Genomic DNA, 22,214 nt, shown 5'->3' on the forward strand with positions numbered 1-22,214 from the left:
TTGATTGGTTATTTCGAAAATGGTTTCTACGGGGTTACAGATGATACCGCAGGATTCAAGATAATGCTTAGCATTATCAGAACAGTTCAAAACGTAGAACCATCCGTTATACATTTGGAACCAGTTCCGAAATTATTAATCAGTACTAAACTGGCCAAATCAGTTCAAAACATTTAAAAGATCCGCTAAACCAATTCTAATATTGGATTAGGCACCCAACTGGTCATCTGTAACCCTACAGGAACCCAATTCTGGAATGGCCAATGCGATCTAAAGTCATCAATTTATATAAGATAAAAAAGGGCCCAAAATGTCAAGTTCAAAGCTAATGGCTTTGCTGAAAGCTGATATCCTTCAAAAACAAGCGGCTTCCCACGTTTTACCGGACGTTGCTCCGGAATTACCGATTCCCGGGAACTACATGTCATATGATGACCATATGCTTAAACTAATCAAAACTAGATAAATGTACGAATCAAATGCCACTGGTTTCATCCAAATCGGTTCAAGATAGCCAAAGTTATGAACATAGCAAATCATGGGTACCCGGGTACCCTTGTCGCCCTCCTACGTAATAAAAAAATTCAAGTGCCTCTCATTGCTAATCCCCTTTATGGATATGCACCAAAAAACTCTTAATTAATTAAGATCAACGAGTTTTACGGTGTCGAAAAATTTCAATGACTATGTTTTAAATTGAATGAGTTATAACTATTTTAAAACTGAAAAGGTACCCGGGTACCCTGTTGCACACATAACGGTTAAGAATGTTGCACGAATTGCCATTAAATATGGTCGGTGTTAAATCAGACTGGACCAAGTCGCAAATTCAAAAAATGAGTTAATGATAGCTAGCGATCAACAATTTTCTAAACTGCATTTTACTTTAATCAGACTATCATAAATATTGCAAACAGCCATAGTTATCAGATGATTTCGAACGATTGATAGGTATTAAACATACAGAGCAACAAACTTTGAACACGTTTTTCTCGAAGAGTTTTGTCACTTGGTTCGGTTTGACTTAAAGACGACCATATATGATCGGTGTTAAGTCAGACCGAACCAACTGAGTGATTTCGAGAAAAACACGTTCAAAGTTTGCTGCTGCTGTGTAGTTTAAAGCTATCAATCATTCGAAATGATTTAATATCTTTGGCTGTTTGCAACATTTATGTAATCTGATTAGAGTAAAACATAGCTTAGGAAATTATCAATCGTTTGCTGTCATTAACTTATTTTTTAAAATTTTGCGGCTTGGTCCGGTCTAGGATTGGGCGATACCGTATCGATACCCGCGATATCGATACTCGAAGGCCGATATTTCGATATATTTCATCGATACTTACGACGTCGATATTATGCTAAATCGATAATTTCATCCCGATACTGTTCTGATAAAGCGGGATATGCAGCTGAAAAAATATAGACTAAAACTAGGTCAGAAAATGCTCAAAAAAACAAAATTTTTAGGATTTTTTCTCGCACTGTTTTCTTTTCAGGTAGCTACTAAGCTTAATTCTCAAATTTACTTCATTAGAAATGACCTCGACACAGCCGTTTTTATGCTAGACGACTTGAAACGAGCCGAACTGTGCCGATTTCGGTACAAGTGCCGAACTGCAAGATTTGTTAAATTTGTTATAATCTTAACGATCTGGCAACCGTGCGAGATGATTTTGACACCTGGCAGTGCTCCCATTTCATATGTAAAATTGAACCGGAGATGTGCCGCTTGATATCTTTGAAGTGCCACGGCACAATGTGCTGAGTGTCCGACCACTTGGAATTGACTCGTATGCAACACCTTGAACAATGTCACTTACATGTTTAACACTTATTGAACAGTAAGTGCGTACGATATGCGATTTTCAGCAATTCAAAACTGACCAGAGAGCACATAGAGTAGTATTGGGCGTTGAAGGCATAAAGATTTTCAAGCTTTTTACGCGCCATAATAGCGGTGAAAGTGGCAGAGGTGGGACAGAGATCGAGCAGAGCTAGAACCGGAAAGGAGCAACTCCCGGCGGAACTCTGCAGGAATGGCCAAGAACCGCCAGCAACGACACATCACTTGATGGTTTCAGGGGTTTGGGAGAGAGCTGCCGGATGAGTGGATTGAGGGTGTGGTTTGTCCCATCTACAGAAAGGGGGATCGGATAGATTGCTGCAATTACCGCAGCATAACGCTGGTCAAAGCCACCAACAGATTTTGTTACGTCGTCTATCCCCGGTGGCTGGAGAGTTCGTAGGGTAGTACCAGGTGGGCTTTTGAAGGCCCGTGCTACTACGGATCAAATTTTTACTCTTCGGCATGTCATCTAGATGTGTCGGGAGTACAACCCATCATATTTTTGTGGATTCCAGGACAGCATACGATTCAGTCGGGCGTGAACAGCTGTGATGCGGTTTTCCGTACAAAGCGACGTGTCCGAAATAGAGATGTACTGGAGCGAGTGATGTGTTGCGTGCGTGTTTTGGGGGCACTCTCTTTGCTCAACTTGTTTTTATTGATTAATTTTTATGAATCCCTTTTTTTGAGTAGCATTTCCTAATCCCAGAATGCCGCCTTAAATAGTATCGATAAATCTAATATCGATGCTTCACGAGCGATATATCGACGGTATCGATAAAGCGGCGGATTTGATATTGATATTCAATTATCGATACTTTCGGGAATTTTGCCCAATCCTAGTCCGGTCTGATTTAACATCTACCATATAAGAAAATAATGCAATGACTCCTATGTTTCAGTTTTCGAGTCTGTAAACTTTTCTGTTCATTTTAGCAAAATTCAGCACAGAAAAGATTAAAAACAACCATGAACTTAATTATTTAAATGATGTGAACGGTTGAAAGCCTAATTAAAAAGTAAATAAATAAATAAATAAATGATGTGTAGAAGAATCTATTCCTCAGTAATTATGCGAACTATTTAGATAATTTTTTTGTTTTGTTGGTAAAGGTTTGGAGAAAATTTTAACTACTTTTGAACTTTGTAAACATACATAAACCGAGAATATAAAAGATTTTATTTGATCTCATAAACTGCATGAGGTTCCTCAAGCGCGACTTGAAAGAAGCGGCGTGTTACTGCATCGAGTATGTTTCTTAAGGTGCATTTAGATTAGGCAATTTTTTAGCAACATCTAGAATGCGACATGTTGCTAGTTCTTGTTCGCATTAATCGTGGGGAGGACCAACCAGCACCAAATTTAGGATTTTTACATTCTGACCTAAAACAAACAATCTGACAAAATTTGGTTCAAATCCGTCAAGGTCGATTACATCTCGGATACTTTGCGTAGAATTACCACAGAGAACAGACATCCATTCAGGAACAAATTTTTCGGGAATTCTTGGATAAAATTTCAAATTAAAATCACTTAATATGCTAGCGTCCCCAGCACTATAGTTTCCCAACTAAATGATTCTTTTGATTTGTACACTGACAACCTTTGGCTCCTCTGGCGCTAGTATATATAGACTGTGAGCGTTATGCTAGCGCCAGAAGCTAGCTGTTGTGAGTTTAGTGGAGAATTTTATGCGCCTTTAGCGACATCATCACTATAGTTTCCCAACTAATTTGACATAAGTTTTATCCAAGAGGGGACCTTTCGCTTGGATGTCTGTTCTCTGTGGAATTACCCTAATACGTGACTTTTAGCTTTTAAATTTGCAATAATTTGAGAACGACCTAAGAAAAAAGTTTTTATGATATAATGCGTAGAGTTTGATTTTATTTTAGTTTTACAAAAACTTGTCAATTTTCAAAGATTATAAAAATTCCGAAAGAGCTCTTTACCAGATTTTAGAGCATTATTTGCGCTTAAAAAATCTTTAAAAAAAGACATGTTTTGAGATAATTCACAATTTATGATTTTTATCGCGTATTTCAAAGTTTTTTCTTTCAGTGTAATTGTTTACTGAAAATACACTTGATACACAGTATTGCTTTGAATGCTTTCTTATTTCTAAATACGCTCTTTTTAAAAGTTACTTTTGTCGAAAAAATATATTTCATGGAAAATGATTCAGCGCGGGATTGCAATTAGCAAAACTTCATTGCAATCAAAACTAGTCGAGACAAACCGTTTGCATGCTGGAACAAGTTGAAATTGCTCTGTAACAAAATTATAACAAATTTTGATATAAGAGCAAAGCTTGTAATAATTCTGTTAGCCTCGTTATTTTGTCTGATCAAAAATATAACAACTTCTGTTATTTCTATCTAATTGAGATATTTTTTTGTTATATGTTTGTTATAATCATTTACTCGGGTATTGCCGCATCTATCCCGCACAAGAAAATCAACCTTATGAAGAACATTTTTAAATCCTCACAATATTTTTTGAAGAGTTTCTGGTTACCATAGATACTCTGTTACTACAGTTTGTTATGATTCCTTTCAAACTGGTTGTATACCTTTAAGTGTTTTTCTATCTAAGTGAAGCTCAACCCAAAAGGTACGATTCACTCTGGCAGAAAACAGAGTTTCTGTTTTAAGCGCGTTTATTGACTTTTTTCTATACTCGCCATTTAAAAATCTTACTGCTAAAAGTACATGCGTCTGCCGGTTTTTAAGAAATGTATACTTTTCACGAATACGAGATTATTTACAAATCGTAAATTAAAAATAGCATTTTCCATTCAGCTCTCGACTGACGGACACATTTTGTTGTATTTTTCGTTTTCAACAGCGAGATTCACCTATTCTAGAAAGAGCCTGTTTGTATCCATTTTGTGTTGAGTACTTGATGCACCCAACAGTCGTAATAATGCCATAAACCGACTCACCAGGCGCATAAAATGTTCACAGCAGACGTTTGAGAATAAACCCTAATGCTCTTGTTTCCACGTCTTTTCTCGTCTTGGTTTTCCACCAGATTCGACCAGGCCGGCGGTGGTGGTGCAGCAACCGGTGAAGTGAAGATCCCATGGACCGACGCCCTGTACGAATGCAGCCCGCTGAAAGTGATGGACGGCGCTGACAGCCTGCTGAAGGATTGCATCGCCAAGTACAATACCACGGTGCTGGCGCGAAACATTGCCAAACCGGTGTCGGAGCTGCTGCTAAAGCTGCCGCAACTGTCGCTGGAGATGCTGGCAGTGAATGGCAGCACGAATCCCTGCATTTCACCGACCGTCGATGGCGATGGGGATGGTGTTAATGCATCCGGCCGAATTGGTTACTACCGGCATCAGCTGGTCTGCAACAACAGTGCTGGGCAGTTCACCTTTTACGAGAATGATTCGTTTGATCTCCAAAATTCGTCCGCCAGCAGCGTGCTGGAGCCGATCCAGTGCTTGCTGAATGTAGATTACAGTGAATTTATGCGACAGTTGGCAGGCATGATTTTGGTCACCAACGGTTCGGTCAACGGCGGTGCCAGCACCAAAATGGCACTGGAAACTGACAACCCCGTACGGTACGAATGGAGTTTCCTGTTCGTAATGTTGTTTATATTTGCCGGTGGACTCGGCAATATTCTGGTTTGCCTGGCGGTGGCACTTGACCGAAAACTACAAAACGTTACCAATTACTTTCTGCTGTCGTTGGCCATTGCGGATCTGCTCGTCAGCCTGTTTGTAATGCCACTCGGTGCCATCCCTGGATTTCTCGGTAAGTACTGTCAGCTGGTATGCTTCATTTGAACCGCTTTTTCGAGCTCGCTATGTGTGCGGTGCAGGATATTGTTAAGTAATGTTTTATTTACCTCTTCTCAACTTTATTCTGAGCAGAAGAGAAATGCAAAATAATGGCATATCATGAATTTTATTTTCGGGATGGTAATAATGGTGATGAAGTAAGAGTCTGTGTGTGGCTCGGTATTTGATATTTTCCTAACAGCTGCTAGAAAAGCTAAACTAAATTAAACTAAATTCATTAGGTATTACTTTCTCAAATTTACCCTTTAAAATCTGAGAATAATTTAAGGTATCGTAATGCTTTTTTCGGTACAGGTAATTGGTATAATTGATCGCTGAACTTTTATGGTTCATCTTCAGCCACTGTCGCTGATTGTCTCAAATTATAGGGCACAGAAACACTTTGAAGGAACAATTTATCAATTAGTTCGCTGATGCGATCTACTGGCCAGGACCACACATCACTTGAGAGCAGTGCGTTAAATGCACTGCATTGCCATTAACCGTTTGTACTGGCGATAAATAATTACAAACCCAGGATATCGTAAATCATTAAGCAAATTTCTCTTCCAGCAATGGCAAGCCGGTACCATTGATGGCGACCGATTTACTTTAATTGCACAGAACGAACAACAATTGCATAATGTATCAGATACAGTGATTCAATTACAGACCGATTACCGCAGTGTGTGTGGGTCACAACATTAAACCGTAACAACATATGTAGTATCCGGACCGGATTACGATTTTCGTAAAAGTAGCAATGTCAAGAACAATGATTTATGCGCTGCAGGTTGCATGCCTGGTTTCTACATTGGTAAATATAATGCAATTGTTTCTCATTGCTGTGTTACAACGGTTATGTTTTCAGTGGATTATCAATATTTCCGTTGAAGGTCCCTTTATGTCAGATTTTATGCGATATTAATTCTATTATTTGTACATTTTTGCATCAAAGGATTGAAAATTGGAAACATGATTAATTTATAGAAATCAAACAATGATAAAACGGTTCATATCAGTCACTGCTAATAGCAATGAATCAACCAGATTACGTGTAAGCACATTCGCGGTTTTCCAAACCCTGAAGGACAAGTTTATGCATACCATACCTCTCAGCAAAATAATCAGCACCTCGTTTCAACGACACCTTCTTTAAATTTTAACTAATCGTATACCCTGTAACTAAGTTGATAATTGTGTTTTCGAACTAAATATCGATATGTTGATTAAAATTCATTCAAAACTGCAGTCTTGCCTGGAAATGTAAAATGCACAATTGAAACAAGTTTTTGATTTCCTTTGAAAAGGATTATTGCCATTGTCATTTGCAATGATTAGCGATGGATTTGTTTCAAAACAACTGAAAGGGAATTGAATTATTATATCATTGTAGGCGGATGATTTGGATTCTGTAGTTAGCAGTGTCATTCGGGTAGCTCTCACGGTAGTGATATCAGTTTCCATTTAAAAATTTTCTTGATTAGATTGATTTATCTGTTTTGAACATGCGTGTCGCGTACTTTAATTTGAACACTTTCATTTTATTTTGTCGAAATTGTCCACAATAAAGTACCAGATTTGCATTGAGCTCTCAGCTCTTCCCAAACTGGTTGAGAAGTCAATCTAAAGCCAAATTCTTTCATTCGCTGATAAGAAGGTCCTGATCAAGCTCATCTGAAGCTGTCTGGCAGAGTATTCCAGTTATCTCTGAATACTGTTTGTACGCAAATATTTAACATCCCTGCAGGTATGCCTCAAGGATGTATACTGGGATCTGTTCTGTATAACATGTATACATTTTAAATTCCTCCTCTCCCAGAGGGCGGTGCATTGCCTTAGTCAGCGGACGACACAGTTATCACATGGACAGAATTTTATTCCCCATGATTTCAGGTTTCTAGCATATGTTTTATGAAAATACACCATGAACAATAATCAAAATATCACGAACTTCGTGCAGTACAACACAACGCAAAATCATGAATGTTGGCAGTTCAGTCATGATTTGACAGCAATTCAATCTTTATGATTTCATAATTTTATTCATGGAATCTGAATCGGATTTCTTATCAGACACCTTTCTTCCCGTGCATGTATTCGAGTCATACGTGCTCTCACATGCAAGCTTCAGAGAAGTCTGGTTGATCTGACAGACTATTTTACAAGCTGGAGAATTGTGATCAATGCGGCTAAAACCTAGGCTATCTTTTTTCCACAATCGGTTGAGAACGTGAGAGTCCGTTTGGGCGACTCTATCATCCAGTGTTATAATATCCGAGCTGCACTAGATAACCTCCCTAGTAACAATTTAGGTTTTATCACGCTCTTATGATCGCATTTAAGTTTAAAATTAACCTTGAAAACCGCCATAAGAGTACAATAAAACTCACATTATTGCTTGGGCTGGAGACCAAGTGCGATGCATACAGGCTAAAATACAAAGAGGAGTTTTTCCTTTTTATTCACTTGTATACTTTGTATATGTAGTATATAGCCTTTGTTTTGCATTGTTATACTTTGTTTATTTACTCTTTACGCGGTCATGACGTAAACGTTATTTTGGAAAGGGAGGAAGTTTTTTGTTTTTTACTGGTACTGACTTTTTCGCGGTCACACGTAAACTCTTTTTTGATTAAACTTAGACTGAATACTGGGCAAGTTTCGATCTGCGGCTAAAAATATTGGGCTTAGCGTGGCACTGGGACTCCAACCCAGAATTTCTCGATTAGTACTCGAGTGCTTTACGCATTTAAACTATACCACACCCATATATTAATTCCATAAATTAATATATGGGTGTGGTATAGTTTAAATGCGTAAAGCACTCGAGTACTAATCGATCCCAAGCCCCTACCTAGCGCCTCCACGTGGCCATACCTGGAAATACTTCAATTTATCGAATTGAGTAGCCAAGCTAGGAGGTGCGGGGTCGTGCGGTTTTCAGTTCCTAACCTTACAAATGTAGTTTTAGGCGACCATTAAACCTCACGACTTTATTTTCAAGTATTATATGATTTAAACTAATATTTTTAGCAAACTAATTTATTTTCAGAGAGCGAAGTAAGGCGCTATGGTCTAAATGCCATTAGTTCATCCCTGAGGGTCCGGAGTATCACTTAACCTTTATTAGTAAAGATACTCCCAACGACTGTAAATAAATCATTATCTAATATCTATGTATATAGGAAGCGTTTGGTACGGGAGGTCCACGCTTTCTTCCTTCCCCTTGATTTCAAGGAGTTTATTGGAATTAGGTATTTTTTCTGGTTCCACTGGATTCCTTGGAATTCTCTCTGCGGTAAATGCTGCGCAGTTGGCAAGAAAAATGATTGATTCAAGTAATCGTCATTTTCCAGGATGCCTGCAAGAATTGGCTGCGTTAGTGTGAGATTAGACTAGATTAGTAAAGCACTCGAGTGCTAATCGAGAAATTCTGGGTTGGAGTCCCAGTACCACGCTAAGCCCAATATTTTTAGCCGCAGATCGAAATTTGCCCAGTATTCAGTCTAACATTTTTCGCACCAAACGCTCCTCTGCTTGAATCAAAAAAGGGAGGAAGTGTCTACAGCGAAGAATGATTAATTCGATGAACTGGAAAACTTCGATATAGGACAAAAATATATTGACAGGTGGAGAAAAATGGAGAAAAAAACCAAACTAGGTTTTAGACTACCTAATATAACGGGCGGCAGTAGTTTAGTTAGTAAAACATTCGGGTACAGACTGAAAAAGCATGGGTGCGAGCCACACCTGGCATTGCACATTGCATAATCCAATACATATATTTTTGGTCTATATCGAAATTTTCCAGTTCATCCAGTTAATCATTCTTCGCATCAGACCCTTTCTCTCTTTCCAAAAAAAAAAACAAGGAGAGCTATTCTCACTCAGTACATGAAATAATTCATGTTTTGAATGCCGCATCTCAAGCGTTACAGAGTTAATGAACATTTTTAGCTTTCGGTTCTGTTTGCCTTAAATTAGCTCTAGTAGAAAAACTATTAGCGTTTTTGTTTTTGCTTATGTGCAACTTAGGTTTGCTCTTGTTCCAATTAAACGGCTGTCAAAACGTTTGTTTTTTCACTCAGGTTGAACTTAGTTTCGCTCTGGGTTGAACTTTTTAGACGACCAACCTGAAAACATTTGTTTATTCTCCCGAAAATGTTTGTTTATTCAATGGTCGAGTTGGAACTAACCGAGCTTAAAAAACAAAAATGCTATATGATAGCTAGCTCTATTCTGTCACTTTCGTTCGAAAGATGAGAAACATTTGTATAGAAAATTGCTCTTAAACCTGCTACTTCATGAAATTTAGTAACATTTAAGAAACAAAAAGCTTTGAAACAAGTGTTTCTCAACGCGTTTTTATAAAATTTCTCCTAAAATCGTGTGGTAAAACTGATTACATTTATTCACCAATTTGAAGTTCTGTACCGTTCTATTTCTTTTAGTTTAATTGTAATTTAATTTTAAACGTATGGTTTTGGGAGTTTTGGGTGTTCTCATACATTACGCATAGCACACTAGATTACCGCATGCGACGAACACTAACTGACACGTATGAAAAGCAACAACAATGTTTTGACGTAGGACTATGTCTTACGGCAAGGCTTAAGATAAGGTGTCATTCCAAGCTTAGCGGTTTCTTGATAGATTTTCGATTTTCTTACACCAATCGATCGGAAAATCTTCTAAGAATTGACCCAAATTAAGAAAAGTATGGATTCTTGATGTTGAATTACTGAAAAATTGAAAATAATGAAGAATTGTCCAACTGTAAATCCTCGATCCATGATTGGTTGCAAAAGACGCCATCATAGTTTTAACGACGATTGAACCTAAACCAATTTGATATCTGTGCTTGGGATGTATGCCAGACAGAGTGATAAAGTGCACTCGTCCCAACAAAACTCCCTACGAATGCGATTAAACCTAGTCCCATTTGATATCTGTGCTTGGGAAGTACGCCGGATTGCGAAACCACCCCTCTTCTTCAACCGGTGTTAGCGTTAAAACACTAAAACCTAGTCTAATTTGATGTCCTGAACGCAAACAATTTTGTTGAAATGTAAAACCACCCCTTTCCTTCAACCGATATTACCTTTTAACATTAAATCTAGTCCAATTTGATGTCTTGAATGTCAAACTTCATAGGAAAGTGAGCGGTCACCATTTACTTTTGCCAGATTGCATCCATATGCTGTAAGAGTTTGTTCGGAACTGTTGCCTGGCTCGGAAACAGCCCAGGTAACCAATAAGCATCACCAATGTTACTCGAATGCAAGCCAATATGCAATTAAGTCGCCTTAAATGCTACATAAATGCCATTTTGGCAAAATATACGGCTACTTTACTGATAATCTTCTTATAGTGCTGAAAATGCTAATTTGCAGCTAACTACCGACACGAAGAATTTGCCGCAATTTACCTTTTGTTTGGCGTTTTTAGTATGTCCTTCTATTTCGTTTTTACTAGCCTGCTCAAAATTTTTCTCTCTCCCAATTTTCATCTTTACTTTGTTGATTTTGGTCAGGGTTAGTAAGATTTCTTCAATATTAAAGTTTCACATGACTTTTGCTTAGTCATAAAATCTACATTTCTTTGTCATTTATTTATTTTTCTTTTCCATTTGTCTCGCTTTTTCACTTATTTTTTGTTTTTGGTATATTTTCTCCCTTTCTCATTTTTTTCCTTTATTTCGCACTCTTGTTTTCATTTCATTTTCATTTTAATTTCTATATGAGATGTCGTTTTTACATTGAGTTCTTCTAGTTTTCTCTTCTTTTTCAGTTATCTATGCTTTTTTGTGTGCCGTCATAATTAGTTTTCTTATCCTTTTTTTCTTTATTTGGAATTTACCACAATTATTTTATATTTTTTTTTATCTTACCTAATTTCTAATTCCCCAGTTTCTAATTACCTAGTTTTTAATTTTGTGCTGTCACAATTTACGCTCCTTTTTCATTCTTTATGTTTCTGCCTGTAATCACGAATAATTTTGTTTATCTTTTTGTTTACTGTCTGCCTCTTATACTCCGCTGAATCACTTTGTGGTCTTCTAATAATTTCATCTATTTTTTCTTTCTTATCGCAGCCGCAGGTAGAGGAGAGAGATAGGTAGAAAGAGAGAGGGAACGAGATTTATGAAGAAGAAGTGGGAGAGATTAAAGGTCGGCAGGGAGAATAACGTAGAGACGTAGAGAGACGAAGAAATACAAAGAGAGAGGAAGAGATATTGAGTAAGGTGGAGATTCAGGATAATCAAAAGAGAGATAAAGAGTACGAAATGCAGTAAGAGAGAAAAAAACGAGATAGTCTATGAAAGAACGTGGCATGGACAGTGAGAAGCAAGTTAGAGAGAAATGAAAGAGCGGAAAGAAGTGAGAGATAGTTAGAGAGAGGAGAAGAGAAGAAGTGAGAAGAAGTGAGAGGTAGTTAGGGAGATGAGAAAAAGTGTGTGTGTGCGTATGTGTGTATGTGTGAATGCGTGGGAGAGAGAGAGAGGGAGAGATGGTGACCCTGCTATCATTTTCATATATATTAAGAATACGAATGAGAATATAGGGTACGGGAGGGTATTTCCAGCCCATTAAGCGGTAGTATTGAAACTATATTTATTCGAGACAAGATGTTTATACTTGTTGATAGAATATTATTTACCGAATATTGGTGTGTATTTTGGTTTTAATGAAACGCTACTAAATTTGAGTTATAGTCGCGAGAAATGATGAAGTCGCTGCGGCTAAATTGAGCCCATTTTCTATAGTGGTGTCTGTGTTTTTTAAATCCGACCGGCCGAAATAGCCTGCACATGGATTAGATGCTTGGTAAACGGCTAGATAATGCGGAATATAGACCCCATAGTGGTCGTTAGCCTCTTATCCAGCAACTCCGATCCCGACCTCCTCGTGGTACCAGCCGGAATACGAGCAACCTTAGCGGAGATCGGGTAACCAACCCCGGTGGAAACTAAGGTCGTATACTAACCGGGAAGGAGGTATAGTGCGTCTCGGCACTATGAGATGGCAGCCCCATCGCGAGACTCGGTAGTGTTGCCCCAGTACGGCTACACACCTAAAATAAACTTAAACTAACAACATTCAAGCATATTCGGAGCGGAATATTCGGCATCGACCTAGGCGACGAAATAAGGACGACGAATGGAGACTCGGGACTTGGAACTGCAGATCGCTAAATTTCGCAGGTTGCGAGCGGGTGTTGATTGAACAGCTGGAACCCCGCAAACTCGGCATCGTAGCTCTGCAGGAAATCTGTCGCAAAGGAGAGAAGGTATGGAAGATCCGTGGCGGAAAGGCCCAGTTTTACCAGAGCGGTGGCGCTACCAACAAACTGGGAACGGGCTTTGTAGTGCTGGGCGGAATGCAGGATCGCGTGATAGATTGGAAGGCGATCAACGAGAGAATGTGTGTATTGAGGAAGGCCGTTTCTTCAATTATAGCATCATTAACGTGCACTGCCCGCACGAAGGTAGACCCGACGATGAGAAAGAAGCGTTCTACGCGAGGCTGGAGGCAACGTACGACAGCTGCTCGTCACGGGACATCAAGATCGTCATCGGGGATATGAACGCCCAGGTCGGTAGGGAAGAAATGTATAGACCGGTGGTAGGACCCCATAGCTTGCACACCGACACAAACGATAACGGCCAACGATGTATAAACTTCGCAGCTTCCCGAGGCCTGGTGATCCGAAGCACATTTTTCCCGCGCAAGGATATCCACAAAGCCACCTGGAGATCACCTAACCAACGTACAATGAACCAAATTGACCACGTTCTCATAGAGAGCCGGTTCTTCTCTAACATCACGAACGTACGCTCCCGTCGGGGTGCGGATATTGATTCTGACCATTACCTAGTAGCAGTACATGTGCGCTCAAAGCTGTCCACCGTATACCGGACACGTCAAAGCCGCCCTCCTCGGCTGAACATCAGGCAGCTAGATAACCCACAAGCTGCCGAGAACTACGCGCGAGTACTGAATGAGGCACTGCCTTCTTCCGAGGAGTTAGGTGCTTCAAACCTCGAAGACGGTTGGGGCAGAATACGCTCGGCCATCGGAGAGGCCGCTACCGCGGCACTAGATATTGAGCCTCGGAGTACACAAAATTATTGGTTTGATGGGGAATGCCAACAAGCGGTGGAGGAGAAAAAAAATGCTTGGAAAAATTATCTAAGTATTGCCACTAGAGAGAACCTGGCCAAATACCGACGAGCTAGGAACCAGTTGACCACGATCCTGAGGAGAAAAAAGCGCCAAAAGGAGGACAGAGATCGTGAAGAATTAGAGCAACTATTCCGAGTTAATGACACGCGCAAGTTTTATGAGAAGGTGAACCAAACTCGGAAGGGCTACACACCGAAACCTGACATGTGTAGGGACGAGGGAGGGAATCTAATTACAAACGAGCGTGAGGTGGTCGACAGGTGGAAGCAGTTCTTCGATGAACACCTCAATGGCGAAGTCGCAGAAGGAGGCGGAACGGAAATTAACCTAGGAGCGCTCATGGAAGATAGTGATGTCCTAGCACCTGATCTCCAAGAAGTCAAACGAGAAATCAGGTTGCTGAAGACCAATAAAGCCGCTGGGAAGGACCGCCTACCGGCAGAGCTTTATAAACATGGCGGGGAAACGCTAGCAAAGGCTCTACACTGGGTTATTTCGAGGATTTGGGAGGAGGAAAAGCTACCGGAGGAATGGATGGAAGGAGTGGTTTGTCCCATCTACAAAAAGGGTGATCGGCTAGACTGCTGCAACTATCGTGGTATTACGCTGGTAAACGCCGCCTACAAGGTACTCTCCCAGATCCTGTTACGCCGGCTGTCACCGATAGCACAAGGTTTCGTAGGGAATTATCAGGCAGGTTTCATGGGGGCTCGCGCAACTACGGACCAAATGTTTACTATCCGACAGATCTTGCAGAAATGTCGGGAGTACAACGTGCCCACGCATCACATCTTTATCGATTTCAAAGCAGCATACGATACAGTCGATCGAGACAAGCTATGGCAGATAATGCACGAATACGGTTTTCCGGACAAACTGACGCGACTGATCAGAGCTACATTGGATCGAGTGATGTATTTCGTACGCATCTCTGGGACACTCCCGAGTCCCTTCGAGACGCGACGAGGGTTGAGACAAGGTGACGGTCTATCCTGCATGCTGTTCAACATCGCTCTTGAGGGGGTGATCCGACGAGCGGGTATCGAAACGAGAGGCACGATGTTTACCAAGAGTAACCAACTTCTAGGCTTTGCAGATGACTTCGATATCATTGCCAGGAACTTTGCGACGGCGGAGGCAATCTACGCCAAACTGAAAGCGGAGTCTAGGAGAATTGGGCTAAAAATAAATGCGTCGAAGACCAAATACATGAAAGGAAGAGGCTCATAGGAAACAAATGCGTGGTAGAGGAGTTCGTGTATTTGGGATCGCTGGTGACCGCGGACAACAACACTAGTAAGGAGATCCAGCGGCGCATCCAAGCGGGAAATCGGGCCTACTTTGCCCTTCGTAAAACGCTACGATCAGGAAGCATACGCCGCCGCACGAAGCTAACAATGTACAAAACCATTATTAGACCGGTAGTTCTTTATGGACTTGAAGCCGTGACGCTGCTTACGGAGGACATACGCGCCCTTGCCGTGTTTGAGCGGAAAGTGCTGCGGACGATATTTGGCGGAGTACAAACTGAAAGCGGAGAGTGGCGGAGGCGTATGAATCACGAGCTACAGGCACTGCTTGGGGAGACTCCCATCGTACATCTAGCGAAAGTTAGCAGGCTACGGTGGGCCGGACACGTCGTAAGGATGCCGGACGACAGTGCGACGAAAACGGTCCTCTTCAACAACCCCACCGGCACCAGGAACAGGGGGGCCCAACGTGCACGATGGCTCGACCAGGTCGAAAGTGATTTGCGACTTCTGAGACGACTGGGAAATTGGCGACGAGTGGCCCAAGACCGAGTTGAATGGAGACGAGTGCTTGAAACAGCACGAGCCACCCCGGCTCTATGCTGCTGAAGAAGAAGAAGAAGAAGAAGAAGGGAATAGATGCTTTGCAAAAACAGATCAAAAGAGACCGAAGGATAACGTGTCGGTATTGCCTACATTACGGGCTCATTCAAGATAATTAGTTTTGCAGTGACAACAGCTTGCTGCTTATATTGGTAGTAGTGTGTATAACGCACCATGTGCAGGAATTAAAAACAAAATGCTGCTAATGGCTAGTGAATGAAAATTGATTTATATTTTCATATCAGAGGGGAATTTTTGTGTTCTTCCGTGATAAAAAGAAGTAGAATTGTTCTGTGGTAGCATATTCACAGCTGTTTAGTTTCTAGAATAAGTAAACGTGATCATAATTGTGTGTTTTCCAAACCAAGAGCGGATACGCATAAGCGATTGCTGCAAGATTTTTCAACCTGGTTACGTGCTAGTGGAAAAACAGTGGTTTTGACGTTTATTGAATCAAATTTAGCAAATTACTTACATTTTTATGAAAATAGTTATAACACATTAAAGCCTATGAGTGGTACATTCGTTTCAGTATTGTTATATAGCGGCAAAGTTTTTATTTGGAAAAGTGTAGCCAAAAAAGGTAATGTATGCCGAAATTAGTTGCGTGTTGGGAATACCCTCCCGTACCTTATTAAGAATATGAAAGCATATGGCGACAGCTTATCAGGGTTTTTCCATGGTAATGTACGGCATATAGCCTACGAACTGTTTTTGTACGCGTTCAATTTAACGCGCCAGCGAGCAGGATTAAACCTAGGATTAAACCAAGTTCTCGGTTTGCTTTATTGACAATCATAGAGTAATGTTTGCTTCGAGGTATGACGCTGGCCTAATTAGCCGGTGGTCGTATGTTCGAATTTCGACTGGGAGAGACTGTTAGAGTCAATAGGATTGTAGCAACTGGCCCTGCAATTGTCCTGCACTCTAACAGCTGGCTGCGAACTCTGTCGTATAGAGTATTGTATTCAACACAACACCGAGATCAGGGACAACTTCGCAATGTTGAACCACTAGCCCAGTAATACGGTAATTAAACATTAAAGGTTGTTTTTTATTCCATCGTAAAAAATTGCAGTTACTTGGGAATACTTAAAGTCATGTAGTTGCGGCAGCATCAATTAGGAACAATCGATCGATCACCGTTTGAAGTCTAGTGAGTCGTCATACGAAGTAATAAGCTGATATAACGTAGTGTCATTCACGTTTAATAGTCGTATGCGAGGTGGTAATATTTTAGTGATATCATTAATAAACAATGAAAACAGAAAGGATCCCAAGATGCTACCATCGCAAAAGAGGCTTCCAATTTATCAAATTTAGCACAAAGTATTCTAAATGCAGCCTTCAGATCGGTATAAATAGCGTCAATCTGATGAAGGTTTCGATTCATGCCACGCAATCAAAAAGGAGTGAATTCTAGTAACTTTGTAGACACAAACTTGCATGGGGAAAAGTCAGATAATAGCTTCAAAGACTTTCGAACAGACACACAAACAGGGGATTGAACAATAGATAGAACGAAACAGCGAGAAAGAGTGACGACACTACAGTGGAGACACCGCCATTAGTTTCGAGTACAGAAGATAGAAATATATTAAAAATAATTTCTTATGGACAGTTCTGCGAGTGGAAAAGAGATCGTCTGGTGCCAGCATAGCGAATAAAGTTGTGCGAAAAATTATACCTAAATTCTTGAAACAGTTGTTCAGTTGATCAAACCCGTTGTAGGTTCTAATTTAAGCTTTTGGAAAAGCCCGCATTAAAAACAATAAATCGAAATCAATTTAGAGAATTTCTTAATCAACGAGATGGTAAAGAAAAATCCATTTAATTTTTTACATTTAATTCCAAATGTGAAGTTCGAACTGTCCATACTGAAAAAGACAAGTAGTAGCTGAAATACGCGTAGCTTTGAAGATTACCTTATGTAGGTAGTAGAATTAAATGGAATCAGGTTTATGCCTTGCTCTAAAAATATTTTCAATTTTTAGCCTTTTACAGCAATGCGCCGAATTGATTTGCCGAATGCTGTGGAATGCTATCTTCTCCTAAAAGTGAGGAGAATTTTTCCTTTTGAAATGCTTTGCTACTTTGGATATATTAATAAAAACTAATAAAGAAAAATAATTGCTGTTTACGAATCTAGGTAGAAATATATATTCAGAAAAATTTTGGTTTCATTTTTTTATGGAAAACCTTGATCATATCAGTAGATTTTTCTTCGACATTTATCAATAGACACATTTAAATAATAATGGGTTTTAATTCTACGGCCTTAAGATTTGGTAGTCGAAGCAAGTGAAAAGACAACTTTATAAACAATCAAAGCTTATTGCTGCTAAACTTAACTTTGCTTACACCACAGAGACCATAAAAAGAAATTTAATTATACCTTTTTTTTTAAACAACACTTCTCCTTTTCTCCTTCCAATCCACAGGGTACTGGCCGTTCGGTGTAACGTGGTGCAACATCTACGTGACCTGCGACGTGTTGGCCTGTTCGGCAAGCATTCTACACATGTGCTTCATCAGTCTTGGCCGCTATCTGGGCATCCGGAACCCCCTCGGGAGTCGCCATCATTCGACCAAGCGGCTGACCGGGATCAAAATTGCGCTGGTATGGCTGCTGGCGATGCTAGTTTCCAGTTCTATTACCGTTTTAGGTGAGTACCGGCGGTGCTGTGGGTTGGCCGATGCGCCAGCTTCCCATAGATTCGTGTTAGCGATAATGATCCTTTCACACGAAAACTGGTCAAAGTAAAGTTTTAATTTTTATTTTTGAAACTTTTTTTTAGGTATGATTAATAAGAACAACATAATGCCCGGCCCACGAGAGTGTGTTATTAACAACCGGGCGTTCTTCGTGTTCGGCTCTCTGGTAGCCTTCTATATCCCTATGGTGATGATGGTTATTACTTATGCTCTCACGGTGCAGCTTCTGCGGAAGAAAGCCCGATTTTTAGCACAGCATCCGGAAGGGGAATTGTTTCGACGGTTCGTACTCCGTATAGTGTTTGATTGATAGGAACGTATGAGTATGCGTGCATTTCCTTTCATATTTCACAGGCTCGGTGGCCGAATGGTCGCTTCCAAGCAATCGTCGATGATGGATGGCGGTGGAGTTGGCTTGGCAGGCCAAGCTGACACATCATGTACGAGCAGTTCGCAGGACGCACTGGAACAGCTACGAAGCAATAGTTTAGACAATAACAACTGCAAGCAATCGCTCCAAAGTGGGACAGGCCCTTGGCGGCTTCACGGCTCCAACCTGGACAGGTAGGTAGGTACTCGTTTCTGTAGGGAACGATGGGCTTATTGCGTGGATTGCCAGTTTTAAATTATTTTAATTATTAAGATGCCAAGGCTAAAGTATTTAATTTAATTTAAAATGCACACGGACGCCAAAGTGCAGCTCGTAGCGATTGTTTGAGCGTAAAGATAAATTCCGTTTTAAATATTGTTCAACATTTAAATGAATATATGATTAAGTCTTCAGGCCAGCCAGCAGGATTTTAAAATACACGCTGTTGCTTCGCTTTCAGAATCGGTATCATCTCGTCATCACATGCTGGCGCTGTCTATAGTAATGGCGATCCCTCCGCTCCGAACGGTGGCTCGTCGGGCCGGAAGGTGCTGAAACGGAACCAGAAAATGTTACACCAGTATCATCCACAGCACCAGCAGCGGCCGCAGCACACTAACCACCGCCAACATCGCCGTCATCAGCACCCACTGCAGCTGGGCGGCACCTGCGATCAGAGCACTCAGACGCCCGAAAGCATCGAGCGAGAAACACGACGGCAGCGGTTCTGCTCCTTCAGGCTCAACTTCAACAGCGTGCCGACGCCCAATATCAATTTCAATTTGAAGTTTCTGGCCAACAAAAAACGAAACAGCCTATCAGCGAATGCCGTTGCAAACGAGCAGAAAGCAACCAAGGTAGGGGAAGCCGTTGTACCTGGACCAGAGATTTCTTTTCAATCAGACTTTTTTTAATTGTTTTTATATGGCTAATGCAAGTGAATAAATTTAGTTTTTTTTAATTTCAGGTTCTTGGTTTGGTGTTCTTCACGTTCGTTTTCTGCTGGGCGCCGTTTTTCATTCTAAACATTATTTTTGCGGCGTGTCCTGAAATAAAAGTTCCCGAACGAGTGGTCAATATCTGTCTCTGGCTGGGTTATGTTTCATCAACGATTAATCCGATCATTTATACGATCTTCAACAAAACGTTCAGAGCTGCTTTTATACGTTTGCTGCGGTGTAGCTGTGAAAGGTAAGTTTTCAAAATTTATCACTTTTAATTTTTATTTTTTATTCTTCATTATTCATCTTTAATTCTTTATTTTGCTATTTGCCCCATTTGCTATTTGTCCCATTTGCCCAATTCGCCACTTGCCATTTGTCATTCACCTCATTTGCCATTTCCTATTTCTCATTTGTCATTTGCCCCATATGCCATTTGTCATTTGCCATTTGCCATTTACCAATTTGTTATTTGCCATGCCTTTTGCTTCATTTGTTATGTGCCATTTGCCCCTATTGCTCCATTTTCCACATTTGCCATTTGCCCCATTTGTTATTTGCTATTTGCCTCATTTGCTCCGTTTGCCATTTGCCCTATTTACCATTTACCCCATTTACCATTTGCCATTTGCCATTTACCAATTGCCTTTTGCTCCATTTGTTATTTGCCATTTACCCCATTTGCCCCATTTGTCATTTGCTATTTGCCTCATTTGCACCGTTTGCCATTTGCCCCATTTATCATTTGCCAGTTGTCATTTGCCATTTGTCCTTTGTCTTTTGCCCTATTCAATTTCTAATTTTCAATTTTCAACTTTCAATTTTCAAATTTCAATTTTCAATTTTCATTTTCAATTTTCAATTTTCAATTTTCAATTTTCAATTTTCAATTTTCAATTTTCAATTTTCAATTTTCAATTTTCAATTTTCATCTTTCATCTTTCATCTTTCATCTTTCATCTTTCATCTTTCATCTTTCATCTTTCATCTTTCATCTTTCATCTTTCATCTTTCATCTTTCATCTTTCATCTTTCATCTTTCATCTTTCATCTTTCATCTTTCATCTTTCATCTTTCATCTTTCATCTTTCATCTTTCATCTTTCATCTTTCATCTTTCATCTTTCATCTTTCATCTTTCATCTTTCATCTTTCATCTTTCATCTTTCATCTTTCATCTTTCATCTTTCATCTTTCATCTTTCATCTTTCATCTTTCATCTTTCATCTTTCATCTTTCATCTTTCATCTTTCATCTTTCATCTTTCATCTTTCATCTTTCATCTTTCATCTTTCATCTTTCATCTTTCATCTTTCATCTTTCATCTTTCATCTTTCATCTTTCATCTTTCATCTTTCATCTTTCATCTTTCATCTTTCATCTTTCATCTTTCATCTTTCATCTTTCATCTTTCATCTTTCATCTTTCATCTTTCATCTTTCATCTTTCATCTTTCATCTTTCATCTTTCATCTTTCATCTTTCATCTTTCATTTTTCATCTTTCATCATCTCATCGTTCATCATCTCATCGTTCATCATCTCATCTTTCTTCATCTCATCTTTCATCGTCTCATCGTTCATCACCTCATCTTTCATCATCTCATCTTTAATCATCTCAACTTTCATCATCTCATCGTTTCACAACTCATCGTCATCTTTCGTTTCTCATGGTTTGTATTTTGTCTCTTGTACCTATATTATGCTTCGTTGCTTCGTAAAATTATAATAATCTACTTCGTTTTCTGCATAACTTAATTTCGTTCATTACATTCCAGATCCGGTCGTCCCTCACGATACCGCTCAGTGACGGACAGCCGAGGAACGGTCAGCCTCTGCACGCCGTCTGCCCTTCCGTTGGCCATCTCGATGCAGGGAGCTCCCCTGCTGACGCCATCCAGCACTCAAGTGACCCCGCTCGGAGACTTTCGTGGAAGCTACGAAATAACCGACGACGATTGCTAGAGTCCCTCACCTTAGTACCTGTTCGAAAACTAATTTAGCATTGGAGGAATCATTCTCAATAAAATGGGCCAGAGGCCACTGGTATTGATAGGTTTTAGTTTCTTTTTTTCTGTGGAAATTACGGCATAATGTAGCTAGCCTTTAAGTGTATCGTACTCGCACAAATATCTATGTACAAGCGTAAAGCCCATTCAACTAGTCAGATGTGTGGAGGAAAGCGCAAATTTGAGCAATAGAAAACGAAACTTGTCACAATTAACGAACTGTACTCAACAATCTTATTGTAAAGTCGATGTTAGATTGATAGGATGGTAATAAAATAAAAAACTATAAATTACAAAAGAGAGTTAAAACTTTAATTGGTGTAATCATGGTGTAAGTTTGTTATCCAAAATTTTCGACGTAATCGTTTTATATCGTCTAGTAAGTTTATTTTATGTATATAACTAGATCGCAATATAATTGTCTGATTTTTCTAAACCGATATAAGCTGATATATCGGTGTTCTATCGGTTACAATCTGGGCTCACCAACG

General features: G+C 39.9%; 1 protein-coding gene across 1 annotated transcript in view; it reads left to right on the forward strand.

Annotated features, from left to right (window-relative positions):
* LOC128744651 (D(2)-like dopamine receptor) overlaps nucleotides 1–22,001 on the forward strand; it is an 82,221-nt gene extending 60,220 nt beyond the window's left edge. The window contains exons 3-9 of the mRNA XM_053841809.1: nucleotides 4,887–5,623; nucleotides 18,133–18,357; nucleotides 18,490–18,688; nucleotides 18,761–18,970; nucleotides 19,237–19,633; nucleotides 19,744–19,967; nucleotides 21,493–22,001. Coding sequence (XP_053697784.1) covers nucleotides 4,887–5,623; nucleotides 18,133–18,357; nucleotides 18,490–18,688; nucleotides 18,761–18,970; nucleotides 19,237–19,633; nucleotides 19,744–19,967; nucleotides 21,493–21,679 — 2,179 coding nt within the window. The 3' untranslated portion in view covers nucleotides 21,680–22,001. The remainder of the gene's footprint in view (nucleotides 1–4,886; nucleotides 5,624–18,132; nucleotides 18,358–18,489; nucleotides 18,689–18,760; nucleotides 18,971–19,236; nucleotides 19,634–19,743; nucleotides 19,968–21,492) is intronic.
* Nucleotides 22,002–22,214: the final 213 nt, after the last annotated feature.

This window comes from Sabethes cyaneus, chromosome 3 (assembly GCF_943734655.1).
Source record: "Sabethes cyaneus chromosome 3, idSabCyanKW18_F2, whole genome shotgun sequence".
Taxonomy (NCBI): Eukaryota; Metazoa; Arthropoda; class Insecta; order Diptera; family Culicidae; genus Sabethes; species Sabethes cyaneus.